This window comes from Raphanus sativus, chromosome 1, assembly GCF_000801105.2.
Source record: "Raphanus sativus cultivar WK10039 chromosome 1, ASM80110v3, whole genome shotgun sequence".
In the NCBI taxonomy this organism is placed as follows: Eukaryota; Viridiplantae; Streptophyta; class Magnoliopsida; order Brassicales; family Brassicaceae; genus Raphanus; species Raphanus sativus.
Genome location: NC_079511.1, coordinates 14,441,526 through 14,462,428, shown reverse-complemented (window position 1 = coordinate 14,462,428; position 20,903 = coordinate 14,441,526). Strand labels below are relative to the sequence as shown.

The 20,903-nt window shown below is 38.1% G+C and overlaps 3 protein-coding genes across 5 annotated transcripts; all 3 read left to right on the top strand.

Moving 5' to 3' along the window:
* Window positions 1–3,447: 3,447 nt before the first annotated feature.
* Window positions 3,448–5,332, top strand: LOC108840318 (FRIGIDA-like protein 2). Of its 2 annotated transcripts, none has more exons than XM_056986210.1 (2): window positions 3,448–3,583; window positions 3,672–5,332. In XM_056986210.1, exons 1-2 carry the CDS (start codon window positions 3,553–3,555, stop codon window positions 5,093–5,095), a joined length of 1,455 nt encoding a protein of 484 aa, XP_056842190.1. In that variant the 5' UTR covers window positions 3,448–3,552; the 3' UTR covers window positions 5,096–5,332. The 2 variants fall into 2 exon arrangements, with proteins under 2 accessions (XP_056842190.1, XP_056842188.1); XM_056986208.1 differs by having other exon boundaries at window positions 3,472–3,583; window positions 3,663–5,332.
* Window positions 5,333–6,462: 1,130 nt separating this feature from the next.
* LOC108839485 (acyl-CoA-binding protein) lies at window positions 6,463–7,604 on the top strand. 2 transcript variants are annotated; one of them, XM_018612247.2, is made up of 4 exons: window positions 6,463–6,599; window positions 6,908–7,025; window positions 7,147–7,209; window positions 7,345–7,604. In XM_018612247.2, exons 1-4 carry the CDS (start codon window positions 6,588–6,590, stop codon window positions 7,428–7,430), a joined length of 279 nt encoding a protein of 92 aa, XP_018467749.1. In that variant the 5' UTR covers window positions 6,463–6,587; the 3' UTR covers window positions 7,431–7,604. The 2 variants fall into 2 exon arrangements, with proteins under 2 accessions (XP_018467749.1, XP_018467742.1); XM_018612240.1 differs by lacking the exon at window positions 6,463–6,599 and having other exon boundaries at window positions 6,881–7,025.
* A 3,553-nt stretch (window positions 7,605–11,157) lies between these two features.
* Window positions 11,158–17,734, top strand: LOC108862431 (formin-like protein 14). The gene is given in 19 exon segments (XM_018636565.2): window positions 11,158–11,347; window positions 11,599–11,716; window positions 11,817–12,520; window positions 12,620–12,841; window positions 13,005–14,671; window positions 14,851–14,971; window positions 15,290–15,361; window positions 15,535–15,633; window positions 15,866–15,907; window positions 15,987–16,067; window positions 16,142–16,192; window positions 16,273–16,354; window positions 16,444–16,538; window positions 16,652–16,658; window positions 16,661–16,722; window positions 16,847–16,963; window positions 17,088–17,156; window positions 17,230–17,296; window positions 17,378–17,734. Coding segments are annotated over 18 exon segments (3,777 nt in total). The 5' UTR covers window positions 11,158–11,347; window positions 11,599–11,643; the 3' UTR covers window positions 17,524–17,734.
* The last annotated feature ends 3,169 nt before the right edge of the window (window positions 17,735–20,903 follow it).

The following is a 20,903-nucleotide window of genomic DNA, read 5'->3' as shown; positions in this document are numbered from 1 at the left end:
TTGATTAGTATTACTTTAGTTTTGCATTTGTCAATGTACACTTTACAATTAATTTTGATGATATATTATATATATATACAAAATATGATATATATGTTGATGTAAAAAGCAATATGTTTAATTATATTTAGTTTATATTCCACTAATGTGATATAATGTTTACTTAATGGTGATATATATATGAGTAATTAATTATTAATATATTTCAAAAGTTTTGCCAAAAATAAATAATTATATAGATAATTTACTTTAATGATGATATAAAATTTATTATTCATTATCATATTTAAAATATATTATGAAAATATATATTCTTTTAAAAAAATTATACATGTCACATCATTTATTCCTTACTGAGAATTACTGTAATGATATATATTTAGGGGATTCTTTTTTTTTTGGATTCTTTTTTTTTGTTGATTCGGTTAGAGTCAATCAATATAAACTGATCTGAAATCTGATTCAAATCCAATTCAAATATAGTCCCTATGGATACATAAAAAATGTGTCGAAATGATTCTTTTTAATTTTGAATATGGAATTCGAAGGGATCAATAGGATATGATTTCTTTGTGGTTCTCTCTTCTCGCTGCCTTGTCTTGAGAATGTGTTTAGAAGTCTTTCTGTCTCTTCCCTTGTTAGACTATTTCCAATGTATTTCTCTACGTTTACTTCTAAAATAGAAGAACTCAAAAATAGAGATGGGTTTCTCTCCAATGTATTCATCTATTATTACCTCTATAAAAATATTCTTAAAAGATTCTATTTTAATTTTACAAGAAACATATTTTATTTATAAAAATTAATAACTAACCCTATTTACTTTTAATTTTTAAAACATTTTCATAAAATTATGAATTTGTTTGAACTAAAGTTGTATTAAAAGACTATTATGTAAATAAAAATATAAATTTTTTTTTACAAAAATTGTATTTCTTTATAAAATAATTATTTTGGTTATAAATATAAAAGTTTAAGAGTTAAGGATTGTTTTAGAAAATAAAAAAAAATATGATTCTATAATAGAGGAATGATATTTTTTATACTATATATAGAGGAAGAAATAACATTCCTCTATTATAAAGGTGGAAATAGAGATGAAATGTAACATATAGAGGTGAAAATAACAATGAATTGAAGATGCTTTTAATAGACTGGCCAGAGGATATTTCTCTTATTTTGCTTATTTTCTAGATCTGTTTAGTCCGTTTGTTCTGAATTTCTTTCTTGTGATTATGTCTCAACATTGTATTGATAGATTTTATCTTTGTAGCAGCTTGTTAATAGATTAGGGCTTTCTCTCGGAAACTCGCAAGCTCCTTTTATTCCACCATCAATTCACATCTTGTATTCCATAACGAATGAGAGTGAAAAAGATTAAAGCGATAGAAAACGAAAAAATATTATTTAAATCACCAATTTTCAAATTAGTCGAAATAAATCACCAGTTTTTTGGTGAAAAAAACAATAACCTTTTATTGAAAGACCATTTTAATCATACAATTTTGTTGACCATATCATTTTAGTTATATCGTCAGTCAACAATTATAGTTGATGAACAGTAGACCTAAAATGACTTTTAAAATTGATGATTTATTTGACACAAATATAAATCAATATTTAAAAAAAATGAAATTTAAATATTGAAAATATATTTTTAATAACTATAACACTAATAATAAATTTTTGATAAGATCCAAAATGTTGCAACAAAATTATGAAGAATCTAGATACTACTAATTTTATTCTTCTAAGAATAAAACATATATTAATATTTACAAAATTTTAACTTATGACAATAAAATTATGAAGAATAATCCAGGGATGACTATATAAAGAGTTACAAAAAGTGACATAATTATCATAAATAATTATTGAAGTTCTTTATAATTATTTAAAATTGTTTAAATTTTATTTTAAAGAAAGTAATGAAATATATTTTATTTTATTCAATATCTATATTCATAAATGTTCTTTTCCTAAATAATTTATTCTAAATGTTAACATTCAATTTTTTTTTTTGAAAAAGTGATTTATATTTGTGCCAAAAAAATTATTAACTTTAAAAGTCATTTTGGATCTACTGTTATTCATAACCGTTGACTAACAATATGACTAAAATGATATGATCAATAAAAATTTATGATGAAAATGGTTTCTCAACAAAAATTTAGTGTATTTATGTTTATCGAAAATTGGTGTTTTATCTCAACAAAATTCGGAAATTGATGATTCAAATAATATATTTTTTTTTCTGATGGAAAACCCCATCAAACAGAAGGAATTTTAGGGATCAAAACCCTAACCGTCAAAGGGAGAGAGAAGAAAGTCAAAATGTTCAATGGCCGGTTTCGGTGGCTTTGTTAGCATCAGAACTGGCCAATTCTCTTCTTATATCTCTTGAGATCTGTTGCTATTGGTTTTGAAACTCGAGTGTATGGTTCATCGGTTGCTGTCAAGTCGAGGGTTACTTTAGATTTGAGTTGTGGTACTTCTGTTTTCTCTTCGGTCGCTTGCAGTCATGGTCGATTTGTTTTCACCTGGTTCTAGCTTTTGGATTCGTCGGTGTGAAGTGTATTTGCTGTGGAGGTATCTACTAGCCCTCTCCTCTATCCACCATGGATTGGGTGAGTGTTTCAAGACGAAGCAGTGGGTTTGATTTGCAGGTCTTCTCTTGCGAGGAGGTGACCAGTTTTAGCTCTGTAGATCGCTATTCTGCCTAACGAGTGTCCGCGTGTAAAATCTGTAAATCTTTGCTGGTGTTTTTCCCTTTAGCTTTTCAAGTTCGTAGGTTTTTGAGGCTGGTGTTTGGTTTCGAGTTATTTCCGCATCGCCTCCGTTTTTGCAACAGTTTCTGGTGTTGATGTAAGTTTATCTTCGCATATGTTTCTACCGATGTTGTGCCTGTTTTGGCTTGGTGGTGTACTCTTTAGGGTTGGGTTTGCTTAAGTCATTAATCCTTTGGTTATCTTCAGTCTCATGTGTTCTCAGAAGTGTCTGCGAGTTATGATCAGTCCATTAGTTTCAACTTTAGTATCTATGGTTCTTTAATGTATTTCTCGTATTATTCTATATCACTTTGTTTCTCTTTTTTGGGCTATTGCTTTCGGAGATATCAATATTTTCTGCGGGCTTTTGTAATCCATGGTGTTTTTATTATGAAAGATTAAAGCCGTGTTCTTTTGGTCGACGCTGCCGCAGCGTCCGGCGTCAAGGAAAATACAAAGAAAACCATTTATTTTACGGGATTTCATTTAATTGATGTCGCTGCGTTTTGTAAAAAACAACCGCGACCTCCATTTTTTCCGACGCAGAGATTCCACAGCGTCACAGATCTCCGTGAATTTTAGATCGCGGTGCTGTTAGCGTCTATTCTATAAACACTGAAAGGAAGGATTCATTCACAACTAAAGGCGTGTCCTTTGTATTTTCTTTGACTCCGGACGCTGTGGCAGAGTCGACCAAAAGAACACGGCTTTAATAAAATTTTGAGTTAAAAAAAAAACAGAAGAAATTTTAGGGAGAGATTCCAGCGCATGAAGAGAAGTGAAGATGACATTCCACATAAAACCTGACGAAAGAGGTTGATCAGTAAACCGTACCATGATTTGCTTCCTTTTTTGTCCGGACTAAAAACACACATGTATATATATATATATTAGCTGTCTCAGGAAACAGAGATTACGAGATGCCAATACGGCGGACAAATCAATCAAAATCAAAATCTAGGGCTCTTCCTACAATGACGGCGCATGAATCAATCGCCTTAGCGATTAACCAAATCGACGAGAAGAAGCAAAAGCTGAAGAAAGCCTTCGACGACCTTCAAGCTCACCGATCTCTCCTCTCCTCATCGTCTTTCAACAACCTCTCCTGGTCCGACATCGACTCTCACTTCTCCTCTCTCCAATCCTCACTCTCCAACCGCTTCCTCCTCCTCCAACCCGACAAAACCGAACCATCCCCGACCGAGACACCCCTCCTCCTCTGGCCCGAACTGAGAACCTTCTGCGAGAACATGGACGGCAAAGGCTTGGGGAAGTTCATGGTCGATAACTCGAACAAGCGTTTATCAATCAAACCGGAGCTTCAGGAAGCGGTTCGATCCTCGTCGAATCCAGCAGCTTTGGTTCTCGACGCGATCGAAGGCTCTTACCATTCTTCTTCTCCATCCTCCATCGACGCGAGGGGAATCTTCGTTTTGCTGTTAGAAGCTTTGATCGAGATCAAACCGGACCTCACGAACGAGCTTAGAGAGAGAGCGAGGACGCTCGCTTCCGATTGGAGATTAAATATAGGTAACAAACCGTCGGAAGCGTTAGGGTTTCTGCACGTGGTCGTAGTCTTTGAGTTAGTATCTGTGTTTAAATTGGAAGAGATTATCGATTACGTTTTCTTGATCTCCAAGTATTATAAACAAGCGACGGTTTTATCTAAGAAGCTTGGTTTGGATAAGACCGTAGTCGCCGGTCTTGTTCAGAAGCTGTTGCGTACCGGGAGGTTACTCGCTGCGATTAGTTTTATTTATGAGTTTGAGATGACTGATAGGTTCCGACCGGTTAATGTTTTGAAAACTAGTTTGTACAACTCTAGGGAAGCTGCTAAGAGGGTCTGCGCCGAAGGGGGTAACTCTCTCAAGGCCCAGAACGAAGCTACTGATAAAGAGCTTAGCGCGTTGAGGTTGGTGATCAGAGTGGTTAAGGAGAGGAACCTCGAGTTGGAGTTTTACGAAGAGGATCTTGAAGAATGCGTTCAAGAGTTGGAGAATCTGAGGGCTCAGAGGAGACAAGCCGCTAAGCTGGCTTCCTCCCCTGCTAATCATCAAAAACGGCCTCGTGTTGCTACGGGTAACAATTTGACACAGAGTCAGCAGCAACCGCCATTTTTGCCTGATCCCAGGCACGGTTTACAACAAGTGAACCCATTTGGTTTTGTGAACTCAACAATGCCTGGTGTTAATTTCCCATATGGCAACCCGTTGGCTCCTTATGGATCGGTACCAGCTCCAGCTATAGCGGCTCCACCGGTCTACTATGAGCAGCAGAGTGGATATGGTTTGCGACCTCAATACCAACCACCTTACTATCCTCAGTAGCCATCTCCATTGTTGTCTAGGGAATGCAAAAGATATTAGGATTTTCTGGTCTAAGGAGGGTAGGCTCTGTGTCTGTATGATTTTCTGTATTTAACAACACAAAGTAAATTAACTCAAAGGTCCGCATATACTTGATATGATTGCTGTTTTTGCGATTGTATAAAAGAAAACGAATCATGTTTTGTACGTCTTGTTGTAGTCTATTAATCTCTTGTTTATTATTACTTAGCTTGTGGAGGGAATGGTCTTACATTTCTAATCTTTAATTTGGTAGATAACCTTCCTTTAAAATTAGCAAGGTTTTCTTCCTTAAGGTTTTTACTAGATTTTGACCCGCGCTTTCAAAGCGCGGGTTTATGTTTGGTGAAAATTTTATATAATCACATTTATATAATCCGTCTTGTATATATATTTATATAATCCGTCTCATATATGTATTTTATATCCAGATTTATGTTCGGTAAAACTATATTATACATGTATTTTTAGGTTTTTAATTTTGAATTAGATATTTTAAATATAAATCAATATAACAGTTTTATAGTTTTGATCGGTGTTTTGAAATTCGATTGAGACCTGCGGTTGAACGGATTACCGGTTGATCAAAGATAAATTCAGTTCAGGTTTGAAAAAAAAAACAAAATTTAAAAATCCAATAAAAACTACTAAAATCGAAATCCAGTTACCGGTTGAACCACTGGTTGAACCAATAAACAATTTTTATTTTTTATAAATAATTTTTGTTAGATAGTTGGGATTATATTTAGGAAAAAGTGGTTTAAAACCAAACCATTAAATAGTTTGAGAAAAAACGATGCAGTTTCAAACATGTCCGGTTGGAAAAATATTAAAATGATGCAGTATCAAACACGGAATAATCACATACCAAAATTGAATTAGGAAACCGGTGGTTAATGACAAACCAAAAACAATTAAAAAAAAAACCAATGCAAAATGTCCAAAATGTCATTAATGAATACAAAAGAAAGTCTCTTTAATAGGGGTGAACAGAGTAAAAATCCAAATGTGCTTGTACTTTAATAGTATAGATAGATTGTTCTTACTTTTCTAATCTTTGATTTGGTAGATAACCTGCCATGATTTACTTCCTTTGAGATTAGCAAGGTTTTTTGAAAAGAAACCTACAATAATTGAAAATTAATTGATGAATGGAGGAACCCATGAGGATCAGACGTTCGTTTGAGTGGACAAGGAACATATTCGTTGAGAAAAGAAACACAGAACATGTTCTTACCCCATACCCTCATTGATGGGTAGATAATCAGCAAGTATCTCTAGATTTATTCTTTTATTTAATTTTTGATTTTTATTTAAATTGGGTATATAATTGATTTTTTTTACCATATATATATCAGAAATAAAATAAAGTTTTGGGCCCAAGAGTATCTTAGTATATAAACACACACGCGTTCTCGTCTTCTCCGTCACACATTGATTTTGTTTTCACTGCTTATCTCAACTTCTCATCATCATGGGTTTGAAGGTTCGATCATATCCCTATCTATCCATTTCGGTTACCATTTATGTTCGGATCTAGTGTTTGTTTTGGTTTCTGTGTATTAGCGGATCTAATGTTTCATATGTGATCAGACAAGTTTTGTAATCAATCTCGCCGGTTAGGTTTGTGTCCACGAATTCTCGATGTTTCGATTGAATTTTAGCTTTTGCCGTGTAATTATGTTTACAGTCTCCTTGCACTTATTGTATTCCATGGGGAATTAATGGAGTTGTAATAATATGTTTGACGCTGTTATAGGCAATTAAGACTGTTTTATGTGTATGCATCTGCAGGAGGACTTCGAGGAGCACGCTGATAAAGTCAAGAAACTCACCACGAAACCATCTGACGCTGACTTGCTCATCCTCTACGGTCTCTTCAAGCAAGCCACCGTCGGGCCAGTGGACACCAGTTAGTTTTACATTCCTTTCTTCTCTCTCTCTCTCTCTAAGAAGCTTCATGTTATGAAACTGCGGTTTGCTTATTGGTGTGTGTTACTAACGTTTTTGTGTGTGTTCTGATTGATTCGTAGGCCGTCCTGGAATGTTCAGCATGAAGGAAAGAGCCAAGTGGGATGCTTGGAAGGCCGTTGAAGGTAATTCATTTCTTATTTGAGCTGCTACTTATTTGCTTATAACCATATGTACGTGGCTAACGATTCTTGTTAAGTTCCAACACTCAAACCGAATCTAACCTGTCATTTTGTCTTTGTTTTTGTTTTGGATGTCAGCAAAATCGACGGATGAGGCTATGAGTGACTACATCACCAAGGTGAAGCAACTTCTGGAAGCTGAGGCTTCTGCTGCTTCAACTTGATGAATATAATATGATTCACCAAAAGCTCCACTGCAATAATTCCATCTAAGTTTCAATAACTTAGCATAAGACTTTGTTCTTGTTGCTTCTTGTGTTTCTCTCGTTATGAATCTATTTTGTACTTTGTGACTTTCGTCTTGATTTAAAAAAAAAATCCTATCGTTTTTTTTTCTTTTTTGACAAAGAAAATTCTATGGTTTCTGAAGATTCCTGATGCATAATTAAAACCATTATCTGTGTGTGATAATATCTTGTTGATTTGAAGATGAAGCTTATATGTTTAAGACTTGTTTAAGGTTAAATAAAGTTGGATACGGCCTGCTAGGACAAATGGACACTAATATCTTGCCGCCTAAAACTCTGCCAAGAAAGCCCTTTTCTACCTTTGACCGGTTTATCAGCTTCATACACCTTTCCTTTCAAATACCACTTTGTTCCTATTCTTCCACTTCTTTCTTTTTGTTGATGGTGTGTTTAAAAGGACAAAAGGAAGATCAAGTCTGAAAGGAAGATCAAGTCTAGAATAAACTTTAGAAGTGGCAAAAACCACTTACTTTATTGCAACGCCCAAGGCACCAGTGAAGTAGAATCTTATGTTGCAGCCAGTGAACCCTGGTTTTTGAGGTGACCCAGCTGAATATTTAACCGGGGTTAGAAAAATACAATTAAAAAAAAATCAAGTAAAACGGTGTCAAAGGGTAATTGAACCCTGGTTTTTGAGGTGTCAGTGAGAAGAAACTAACCATTTTTGCTAGATTTTCTTTAACAAATGTATAACAATTTAATTGATTTGTTCATTTTAGGGGTGTCATGTGACTCCCTTAAACCCATATTGGGTCCGCCACTGGTTGCAGCTGCTTATGATGTTATCCCATTTTTAAATTAGTTTATTCTGTATAGCAGCAGATTCTTCTGTAGTATCTTTCGACAGTTCTGATTTTTCGGAATTTTATATGAAACTACTTACTTAACTAAAGTCAACTTCTCACTTTCCTAATCAATTTACTGAAGGAACTGAACCTAAGCATAGCTTTCTATCAAATACAGATGCCAAAAAAAAAAGAAATTCCAACGAGAAAATAGCTCTCAAGTAGGTCTAGGCACAAGGCAAGTCCTTACAACTTGACTTGCCTTGTACGAATAATAAAAATTTTGACTTATACTTAACTTGTTAAAAACGAGTAAATCAAAAATGAATTACTTGCAGGTTACTTGTCTTGCTTTATTTACTTGAATCACAATTAATTATTTTAATATCTAATATTTAAAAATATCAAAAATTCCCAATTCAAAATGTAAAAATTATCCAAGGTACATTAAAATATCCAAAATCATCCCGAAATAATTTAAAATAAATATACAAAATAACTAATATACTCAAAATACCTACTGATTCACCACCCAAATATCCAAAACGAATCAATTTAATGTTAATTTTAGGTATTTGATCATACATTATTCAAATTTGTATGTTGTATGATATATTATTTTGGATTTATTTTCACTTTCTCTTTTGCATCTCTATGCGTATACATCTACCTCCGCAACTCGAAAATATTCCTATTAGCCAACATTTTTTTTTGTTTCATGTTTTAAGTTTATTTTTCTTTTTGGTGTGTTTGAAATAAAACAAATGACATATTTATAGGGAATTTTTTAAATTGGTTGGTGAAATTTTACTACGAATTTACGAGGAAATATAGTTAGTTAGCCGAAACGAAAAAACGTGTTTACAACTAACAAGTTGGTGCACTCGAGAAATCAGCGCTAAAGAGACGTAAACTATTTCCTTGTAAAGTACACGCTAAATTTACATCTACTTTACGAGGAAAACATTTTTCCTCATAAAAACCACATTACATTACGTCTGTTTGACGACGAAAAGTTACGGTCATTATTTTACGATGAACTTACGTTGAATTTATTTTTTCCTCATAAATCAGACGTACTTTTACGAGGATTTTTTTCCTCGTTAATTTTCATCGTTAAAATTGTGTTTTCTTGTAGTGTCTTAACTATTTTAGATAGTATAGAATAATAGTTTTGCTTTTTTTTTTGTTTCCGTAAGTTATGAACATGACTCCAAAATTGTGGACCAGATAAGTATGTGTCGACGTCATCTGTATTTTCTATGCAACCGGTACCTTGTATCAAAGAGGAGTGTAACGGATGAGTTGAACCTTAGTTGTTAATTACCTAAATATGTGAAATCAATAACATTCACTTAATTATACTTTAGATTTTGGTCATTTGGCAAATTCTCCCTCCAGGAATTGTACGATATAGTACTGAAATAGAACAAAAAAAACACACAATCTTTGTCCAACATTTTTGTCTCACTTTTGCTTTAACTACTCTTATATTCATCAAATTTAATAAAATAAATAGTTTTATCGATAAAAGTATAAAAAACAAAAACAATTGATGAAATACTCATATACATATACTGGTATATTTTGGTTGTAAAACTTATTAAATTAACATTTATAGTTATGTTTTAAGGGAAAAAATGTCATCTCTTAAACAAAATAATACGGTAAAATTTGAATTCAAAGTTAAACAATTTATTCTATTTTTGGTAGAATCAATAATCTATTTCTAAAATTGAAAATTTAAGTATGCAAAAGCTATGCATATTAAAGATAGCTACATTTCTTCATAATGCATATTTTACTTTTATATTTAATTCTTTAACGAATAGAAAATCTAAAGACAACTCAAAAGTCTTTATATGGTAGAATTTGTTTACGGATTAGCTGTATGTTCTCTACCTAGTGTAGAAACTATTTTTTTAGAGATAAGAATAATCATATTAATCATATTTCTGAAAATATAGCAAGTTCAAGTTCAGTTACAAAATATTCTAAAAAATATAGAAATTATTTTACTTTCCGGGAATATATTGAATTAAATTGTATGGAAAACTTAAAACTTAAAACTTAAATATATAATAGATGTGGCAAAAAATATTCAGTACAGTGCATTGCATTATTAATTTCATTATATATAAACCGTTTTTTAAATAACAAAGTGCCAATAAAATTTTTAAACAAATTTTTGTTGATAATATTAATAAATTATTTAAATAAAACGCAATAATACATACTAATAGTTTCATACAATATACAATAACTAAATTGTTATTTAAACTTCTGTTTAAGGAAAGACTCTAAACAAGCATTCTAAGAGATAGATTTCCCCCAATTTTACCTAATTTTTCTCTCGAAGAGTTTCGCCGCCAAACTTTTGTTTTCAGATCTGTCAATGGTTCTCCGATGGTTTGGTTTTCGCCATCGTCGAAGGAGCTCTTTCTCCTTTTTATCTTCCGTATCATACGATGTTTCTTCTTTTTCTAAGTTTTAGTTGCTAACCTGTTTGGATCCAGAATTGTAAGGATATATTTCGAATGAATACCGAATGGTAGAAAAGAACTCATGTTTAATCGTTTTATTGGCATAAATTATAATTTTTCTCCAAACATATTATATTTTCATAATCGGAATCCCACATTTATATATGATAAACTTTGTATACGAAATAGCTGTTCATCAAAATTTTAATTTAATATATATATATATAATGTATATGCTACATAATTTATTCAAAAAATGTGTGTATGCTGCATAATTTATTCAAAAGAAAGAAAATAGTTTTTGGTTTTTCTTTTGTGTGCAAAAGATATAGTTTAGTTTTGTTTCAAAAGATTTATAAGATAAAGACAAGGGAATGAGAAATGGAAGGAAGAAGTGGTGATTATTATTTTATACTACAAACCAGAAAGCGATCCATCTGGTTTTCAAATTTTGAAAACCAAACGTTCCTGATTTTCGTCACTTTCCTCCACCACCGCCGCTCCACCTGCTGCATCGGGGAATGCAAATAGCCGACGTCTTACCCTTTTGATTCTCACGTCACGTGTAAGTCGTCATCAACCTCAATCTTCCTCCTCCTCTTAACTAATAAACCCTAGTTTCGCGAGGTTCTTGTGCAGTCGTAGTGTTACACATCTTCCACACCATCTGGTTTCAATCCTCTTAGGTTTGGATTACATCCAATTTAGTCTCCCAATCTCTGGGCTTTCCCCAATTTTAATTCGATTCGATTAGCTTTTGACTTTGATGACCTGACTTAGTGATTTAATTCGATTCGATTATCGGATTCGTTTCAGGTTTCCAGCTTATCGATCGATCGAAGCACATTTGTATCTGCCGAAATGTCTCTGCTAAGTAGGTTCTTTTACAAGAGACCACCAGATGGGTTGCTTGAGTTTGCTGATAGAGTTTATGGTAAAATCACCTTTTTAACCATTTACTCTTTTTACTTTCTTTGTGTGTTTGTTTATTAATGTTCTCATTTCGTCTAAAATCTTTCTTACTTTCCCGACAGTTTTTGATTCTTGTTTTTGCACGGAAGTGTTGGCTGATGACTTGTACCAAATCTTTCTCCACGAAGTCATCAACGATCTACACGAAGACTTCCCCGAATCATCTTTCCTCGCTTTCAATTTCCGAGAAGGCGAGAAAAGAAGCGTCTTCGCCGAGACTCTCTGCGAATACGACGTCACGGTCCTCGAGTATCCACGCCAATACGAAGGCTGCCCTTTGCTCCCTTTATCACTCATCCAGCACTTTCTCCGCGTCTGTGAGAATTGGCTATCTCGTGGGAACCGTCACGATGTTATTCTTCTTCACTGCGAGAGAGGAGGCTGGCCGCTTCTGGCTTTTATCCTCGCCAGCTTTCTTATTTTCAGGAAAGTTCATAGCGGTGAGCGCAGGACTCTTGAGATTGTGCATCGTGAGGCTCCTAAAGGTCTTCTGCAGCTGCTCTCTCCCTTGAACCCTTTCCCTTCTCAGCTTCGTTATCTTCAGTATGTGGCCAGGAGGAACATCAGTCCTGAGTGGCCGCCTCCTGAGAGATCTCTTTCTTTGGATTGTGTGATTATTCGTGCTATTCCCAACTTTGACTCCCAGCATGGATGCAGACCCATTATACGTATCTTTGGAAGAAACTACAGTAGCACCTCTGGTCTTTCCACCGAGATGCTTTATTCTATGTCTAATAAGAAAAAGCCCCTTCGGCATTACCGACAGGTTGGTTGTGTTGTTATTTCTGTGTTTTTTTTTTTTTTCAGACACTTCTTTAAAAAGTGTTACTATTTCTAATCGTAACTCTATATAATGTGTCTGCAGGCAGAATGTGACGTGATCAAACTTGACATCCAGTGCTGGGTGCAAGGAGATGTTGTACTGGAGTGTGTGCATATGGATTTAGAACCAGAACGAGAGGTTATGATGTTCCGTGTGATGTTCAATACTGCATTTATCAGGTCCAACATACTAATGTTGAACTCGGACAACTTGGATATTCTTTGGGAGGCCAAGGATCATTATCCAAAAGGGTTTCGAGCAGAGGTGTGGACCTTTCTTGTTAATTTCCTTTAATTTTATATGCATATGACAAGATATGGGTGCTAGAGGAGAAACAATTTTTTTTTTATTAAGCTTATATGGGTGGGGTAAAGATAATCCATACTATACATGCGCTTGTTTCTGACTCCATTTTTTATGCATTCAGGTTTTGTTTGGAGAAGTTGAGAATGCTTTGCCTCAGAAAGTTCCAACCCCAATAGTAAATGGTGATGAGACTGGTGGCTTGCCCATCGAAGCCTTTTCTAAAGTTCAAGAACTTTTTAGTGGTGTGGATTTGGCTGAAAATGGAGACGATGCTGCTCTGTGGTTGCTGAAACAACTTGCTGCAATAAATGATGCAAAGGAGTTCACAAGATTTCGGCACAGAGGGGGTTTCTACATGAATTCTCCTGACTCTGAAGAGGAGACCAACACATCTAGTGCAGCTGATAGTTCAGATGAAGGCTTTGATGCCATTCATAGACCTCGCATTTCTCTCGCTTTTGATAATGATGACACCGAAGACATTCCTATATCTTTTGCTTCGGAATCTTCAGAGGAGCCTAACGAATTCTCTCGTGGACAACAGCAAGAAGTTCCATCGAAAGACAGTGTCCAGCCTTCGGTTCTTCCATCTTCTGCCACACTTTTACCTCCGCCACCACCACCGCCTCTCCCTATTTCCAGCAGTAGAGATCCTCTGACAACATCACACCAGCCTATCAACAAAACCCCACCACCACCACCTCCTCCTCCACCTTTCTCTAGAAGCATTTCTCCACCTTCAGCTCCACCTCCTCCACCACCACCACCTTCATTTGGGAGCACAGTAAATAAACTTCAGGCACAAACACCTCCACCACCTCCTCCTCCTCCACCTTTCTCTAGAAGCATTTCTCCACCTTCAGCTCCACCCCCTCCACCACCACTCCTGCCACCTCCGTTTGGGAACACAGGAAATAAACTTCAGGCGCAACCACCTCCACCACCACCTCCTCCTCCACCTTTCTCTAGAAGCGTTTTGCCACCTTCAGCTCCACCCCCTCCACCACCACCGCTGCCACCTCCATTTGGGAACACAGGAAATAAACTTCAGGTGCAACCACCTCCACCACCTCCTCCTCCACCTTTCTCTAGAAGCATTTCTCCACCTTCAGCTCTGCCCCCTCCACCACCACCCCCGCCACCTCCGTTTGGGAACTCAGGAAATAAACTTCAGGCGCAACCACCACCCCCACCTCCACCGCCACCTATATCTCATTCTGTTCCTGCTCGTGCTGGCCCACCTTCAGCACCCCCACCACCTCCACCTCCACCTCGTAAGGCTAATATTTCAAATGCCCCCATGCCACCTCCTCCACCACCTCTTCCTCCTTCATCTGGAAAGTTGGGTGCTCCCCCTCCGCCTCCACCACCACCACATCTTCCATCCCCAAAGTTGGGTGCTCCCTCTCCTCCTCCACCACCACATCCTCCTTCATCCGCAAAGTTGGGTGCTCCCCGTCCGCCTCCACCACCACCACTATCCAAAACCCCTGCTCCCCCTCCGCCACCTCTATCCAAGACCCCTGCTCCTCCTCCACCAGCGTTGGGTCGTGGTACAAGTAGTGGCCCACCACCATTGGGAGCAAAAGGTTCAAATGCACCGCCGCCACCTCCTGCTGAAGGAAGGGGCAGAGCTTCCTCTGGACTTGGAAGAGGCCGAGGTGTGAGTGTGCCTACTGCCGCACCTACGAAAACCGTGCTAAAGCCTTTGCACTGGTCTAAAGTTACTCGGGCAGCAAAAGGTAGTTTGTGGGCTGCTGATACTCAAAAACAGGAAAATCAACCTCGGTGGGTTCCTCTTGCACTTCCTTTTAGATGGTTTATTGATATTCACAGTCTCTAATTCATTGATAATAGTAAAATAAATGTGATCGGTCGTTAGTGTTCTTTCTTGCAAATTTTCTGATCTCCCATTAGCTGGTATGTTTGTTGAACTAATAAAACGATTTTATGAATCTTCATGACAGTGCCCCTGAAATAGATATATCAGAGCTCGAGAGTCTTTTTTCTGCAGTTTCAGATACCGCTGCTAAGAAAAGCACAGGTCGCAGGGGTTCGAATATTAACAAACCTGAGAAAGTTCAACTGGTGAGGCAACTCAGTTTCACCTCTTTACATATCTAATATTGTTATATGTAAATACAATTCTGTAAAATTTCCAAATATTATCAATTTATCATGTGTAGGATTTATTAAGCGGCTATTGCTTACAGCTTTGAAGTGCATGAAGTAGATAGTTATGTGATATCCAAAGCTCTGATTACTAGAAAAAGTGACACTTGATATACTTTGCAAATTCAAATTATTCCATCAAATGGGTAGTCTATGACTAATAAAAACGAATATTATTCATGCATCTTAGTATACTTATCTTCTAGTCCTAACTTTTGTGTGTGTTTGTATCAGGTTGACCTGCGAAGAGCAAATAACTGTGAAATAATGCTTACGAAAATTAAGATTCCTCTACCAGATATGCTTGTAAGTTTTTGCTGTCGGTATATTCTTTGCTCATCATTTTAGCATTGAAAAAATAATGTAAGGTGGATGTTCAGAGTTACATTTTTGGTGTAACTTTGTATCTAGTTGCATCGCTGTATATCATGTTTACGTATGTCTACTAACTAAGATTTCATATATGTTTCTTATCTTAGAGCGCAGTTCTAGCCTTAGATTCGTCAGTTCTGGACATCGACCAGGTTGAAAATCTCATCAAATTTTGTCCGACGAAGGAAGAAATGGAATTGTTGAGGGTAATCTTTAAAGTTTATTGTCATACTTCTCTACAGTACCAGGTTCATAGGTTGTGTTTGGCTTCAAAACCGAAGTTTCTTTTCCTTATAAAAGGTTTAGCTGCTGTGGTTTTACCAACCAGCAAGCTTTGACCAGAATTTTGAACCAAAGAATGATCCTGTTGATTTTTTATTCCTTTCAGCAATTCCTTAATGCCTAAAGCTAACTCGTGCTGTTTTTTTTTGTCTTCAGAATTATACTGGTGATAAAGAAATGCTTGGAAAGTGTGAACAGGTTTGTTCTAGTTCTTGGAGCGTTGGATGGTACATGTTTATAATCTGTGTTCTGACTCTTAACTTTGCAAATGCATCAGTTTTTCATGGAACTAATGAAGGTTCCACGTATAGAAGCAAAGTTACGAGTGTTTGGTTTTAAGATTACCTTTGCTTCTCAGGTATAACTATCAAACTCGCTGCATTTGGTCTCTCCTGTCTAAGGTTGGTTGATGTTATTTTTTGCTCTTTTCAGTCGGAAGAATTAAAAAGCTGCCTCAATACAATAAACGTTGCTGCTAAAGAGGTATAGTGGAGGGTGAAAACTTCTTAGGTCATGGAAGTATATCTCCATCTTGGTCATTAAGTATTTTTATCGTGCAACAGGTGAGGGAGTCTGCAAAGTTGCGTCAGATTATGCAAACAATATTAACACTAGGAAATGCTCTGAATCAGGGAACTGCAAGAGGTTTTACCTATATTCCTATTGCTTCCAAGTTTTTTTTAATGATATTTCTTGTAGCATCTGTTGGTAATGTAGTGCCTTTTGTGTTGCAGGGTCTGCTGTGGGATTCAAACTGGATAGCCTTCTTAAATTATCTGATACTCGTGCAAGAAATAACAAAATGACTTTGATGCATTACTTATGCAAGGTAGAAAAGCACATACGTTCCTTATCTCAATAATACTGTTTATCCATTTTGTTTCCTAAGGTGCTGTTTTTTTTAAGATGAACTTAAGTAAATTTTCTTTTTGTACTGTTCAGCTTGTTGGTGAAAAATGCCAGAGTTGCTGGATTTTCCCAGTGACCTTGTTCACTTGGAAGCTGCCTCGAAGGTACCCTTGTTATTCATGCTTGCTTTGCTTTTCTTTTTGTTCTCTCTCTCTCTCTCTGTCTGATAGTGCTTGCATATGAGCTTCCGTCTTCATACTGCACTTTAATAGTTTCTAAAAATTGCAGATTGAATTGAAAACGTTGGCTGAAGAAATGCAGGCGGCGACTAAAGGCCTTGCAAAGGTTGAACACGAACTCAGTGCTTCAGAAAACGATGGTGCAATATCTGTGGGCTTCCGAAAGGTGAGCTACATGTGAAAAGTTGTTCTTAGTGTTGCTCATATGGGTTTCTTGGTTAATTCATTGGCTGATGATAAGAACCAGAAGATATTCGTAGCTTCTAAATGAAATCACTTCATGTTTTCAGGTCTTGAAGGAGTTTCTTGATATCGCTGAAGAAGAAGTGAGGTTGCTTGCTTCTTTATATACAGAATCGGTGAGTTGTACTCTTTGGGGACATGCAGTTCGAAACTCATGTTCCAGGCCTAATATTGATTTGTTATTTACAGGGGAGAAATGCAGATTCCTTGTGCCACTACTTCGGTGAGGATCCAGCTCGGTGTCCTTTCGAACAAGGTACATGCACAAAGTCTTTTCTTATAGATCTGGTAAAAGCCATTATAAGGCAACTACTCATTTCTATTCTGACCATTGCAGTGACCAAGATTCTGACTCTTTTCATGAAAACTTTCATCAAATCACGAGAGGAGAATGAAAAACAAGCGGAGGCTGACAAGAAGAAACTGGAGAAAGAAGCAATGAAGGAGAAGCCATTGGTAAAGAAAGACGGTGCTGATCCATAGACATAGAACGTGAACTAAGGTCGGTCTTTAACCAAAGACCCGAGGGTTTCAGATTTGATGAAAGCTTTGTTTTCAGTGTTGCACATACCAAACAGGAGCAGGCATCTGTTAAGATTAGAGTCACGATCTCTCTCTTGTAACTCTCTTAACAGTGAATATATATGAAAAGTACGATTGCAATATCACAAAGGGAAATCCCGATTACAAAGTACTGAGCTGATAAAGATACTATGATCTCATGGCGATCATAGCTGCAGGTCTCATAGCGACACTACAAACATCAATAACAGCATGAAAAGTAAAAGCAACAACTAATGCTTATCTTATAAGAAAAGAAAAGTATCTTCTTAGCAAAGCCTCTCTCTCACTCTGAGGCTTTGCTCTTCTTCCTTTATTATTCTCCAACGCTAAGCCTCTCCTCCACTCCGAGGCTTTGCTCACCCAACTCGTTTCCTCCCTTCCTTTGTTCTTCCACGGTACCATGTGTTCTCTTCCTGAAGTAGACCTGCTGCAACGTATCAATACCCCGCCCAACGAGACGCAGCTTGTCCTCAAGCTGAAATTCAGGAAACTGTTGCGCAAACTCCCAGCCTAACATCCACGAAGACTCATGTGGCGGTAGGTCCATCCACTGCACAAGTACCTCTAAACACCCAGTCGCAGTGTAACGTGTTTCCAGTATCTTGTCAGGTGTCAAAATGAACTGACCTTGCGGTGAGAACGACTGTGGTAGCGGAGTGCACTGCGTAGTCGTCCCCACTACTTGTTTCAGTTGCGAGACATGGAACACAGGATGCACACGAGACCCCTCAGGCAAACGTAGACGATAAGCAACCGGGCCAATCTTCTCCATAACTTCAAAGGGACCGTAGAACTTAGCGGCTAACTTTTGACACAAGCGTCGCGACACCGACTGTTGGCGATACGGCCTGAGTTTGAGGAAAACCATATCTCCCACCTCAAACGAGAGCTCGCGACGATGCTTGTCAGCTGACTTCTTCATCCTCTGTTGAGCCTTCTCGAGGAACAACTTCAACTGATCGAGCATGCTATCACGTTCCTTAAGGTTCGTCTCCAATTCGAAGTTGGCCGTGGAGCCCGGCTCGAAACGCAGCAACGGTGGTGGATCCCGACCATAGACAACCTTGAAGGGAGTGGTCTGGATCGCAGTGTGAAAACAGGTGTTGTACCAGTACTCAGCCCACGACAGATACTGCAGCCAGGTCTTCGGGTGAGTGGATGCGAAGCAGCGCATGTATGTCTCTAAACATCGGTTTAGCACTTCCGTTTGCCCATCAGTTTGGGGGTGAAACGCAGTGCTATACTTCAGCGTAGTACCTGCCAACTTCAGACACTCTTTCCAAAAGGAACTCAAGAAGATTTTGTCGCGGTCAGAGACGATGGAGGCTGGAAACCCGTGGAGTTTCACAAGCTCTGAAGTGAACTTAGCAGCCACATCAACTGCGGTATAAGGGTGTTTGAGACCGTAGAAGTGGGCATACTTGCTCAGTCGGTCGACCACGACAAAGATCACACTTGTTTTGTTCGATGATGGCAATCCATCGATGAAATCCATGCTAATGTCCTGCCATATTTGTGAGGGAATAGGCAAGGGCTGCAAGAGGCCTGCTGGAGTCAATGTTGAAGACTTGTGAGTCTGACAAATGACGCACTGAGTCACATACTCCTGCACTGTCTTGCGCATACCATCCCACTGAAATGTCTGTTGGATGCGCTTGAGGGTTTTGAAAACGCCCGAGTGCCCACCAACGAGACTGTCATGGTTCTCCCGTAAGATTAACGGAATGAAACGCGAAGTAAAGGGTATCACTAAGCGCTTCTTGTACCACAACTTATCATCAGCCACAGAGTATCCTAGCTTCATAGGAACTCCGGTTCGCACTTGCTGAATAATGGTCTGAATGTGGTCAGACTGCTCAATTTCTGCATAAATATCTTGCAGCTGAAGCACATTCGGAACCAACAGAGCAAACAAGGACGAACAAGTCTCCGGAACAGAATCCTGCATCTGTCGCGAGAGACCGTCGGCTGCTTTATTCTCAATCCCCGGTTTGTAGATTATGTCGAACTGAAACCCCATTAGACGAGTTAGCCAGCGTTGGTAGTCCATGGAGACTTCGCGTTGTTCTAACAGGTATTTCAAGCTCTTCTGATCCGTGTGAACCACGAAACGGCGCCCAGTGAGATAGTGTTTCCACTTGAGAACAGCAAACACTATGGCCATGAGCTCGCGTTCGTATATCGGTTTCAAACGTTCCCGAGGAGTCAAGGTGTGACTAAAGTAGGCTACAGGCTTTTTGTTCTGCATCAGAACTGCTCCCAAACCAAACCCAGAGGCGTCTGTCTCCACAACAAACAGAGCCGAGAAGTCAGGCAGAGAGAGAACCGGTGCAGTCATCATAGCTTGCTTGAGCTTGTCAAAAGCAATTTGAGCCTCCGCAGACCACGCAAACATATCTTTGCGTAGGAGAGAAGTCAGAGGTTGTGCCAACTCCCCATAGCTCTTGACGTAGTTGCGGTAGTACCCCGTCAAGCCCAAGAAGCCTCTTAGTTCCTTCACAGTGCGTGGAGTAGGCCACTTCTGCATCGCCTCAGTCTTTGAAGGATCAGTGGCGACTCCAGCTGCCGAAATGATGTGGCCTAGATAATCAACTTGAGGTTGGCCAAACACACACTTCTTGCTGTTCGCAAAGAGAGAGTGTTCACGCAAAGTCTGTAACACGATGCCCAAATGTTCATCATGCTCCTCACTAGATGCGCTGTACACTAGAATGTCGTCAAAGAAGACGAGGACAAAGCGACGTAAGAATGGACGAAAAATCTCGTTCATCAAAGCCTGAAACGTCGCAGGAGCGTTCGTGAGGCCGAAAGGCATGACAAGGAACTCATAGTGACCCTCGTGAGTGCGGAAAGCGGTCTTGTGAACGTCCTCCTCCTTCATCCGTATCTGATGGTAACCAGAACGTAAGTCGATCTTAGAGAAGATCATAGCGCCGTGTAGCTCATCGAGCAGCTGGTCAATCATCGGAATAGGGTATTTATCGGCGATGGTGACCCGGTTGATAGCTCGATAGTCTACACAGAAACGCCAGGTTTTGTCTTTCTTACGAACCAGCAACACCGGGCTCGAAAATGGGCTCTTACTAGGTCGTATGATCCCACTCTTGAGCATTTCAGTCACCATTTCCTCCATCGCTTCCTTACTTGCGTGTGGATAACGGTAAGGACGAACTGAGATTGAAGTCACTCCAGGTTGCAAGTGAATAGAGTGTTCGCGGTTGCGCAAGGGAGGGAGCCCTTGGGGAAGCGCAAACACATCCTGAAAACGATCCAAGACAGCCTGAACTGACGGTGTAGTA

Coding starts and splice junctions, on each gene's coding strand:
- LOC108840318 (XM_056986208.1), top strand. CDS start 3,553: ATGACATTCCACATAAAACCTGACGAAAGAG. Junction 3,584..3,662: donor CATAAAACCTGACGAAAGAG/GTTGATCAGTAA, acceptor TATATATATTAG/CTGTCTCAGGAAACAGAGAT.
- LOC108839485 (XM_018612240.1), top strand. CDS start 6,890: ATGTGTATGCATCTGCAGGAGGACTTCGAGGAGCACGCTGATAAAGTC. Junction 7,026..7,146: donor CGTCGGGCCAGTGGACACCA/GTTAGTTTTACA, acceptor ATTGATTCGTAG/GCCGTCCTGGAATGTTCAGC. Junction 7,210..7,344: donor TGCTTGGAAGGCCGTTGAAG/GTAATTCATTTC, acceptor TTTGGATGTCAG/CAAAATCGACGGATGAGGCT.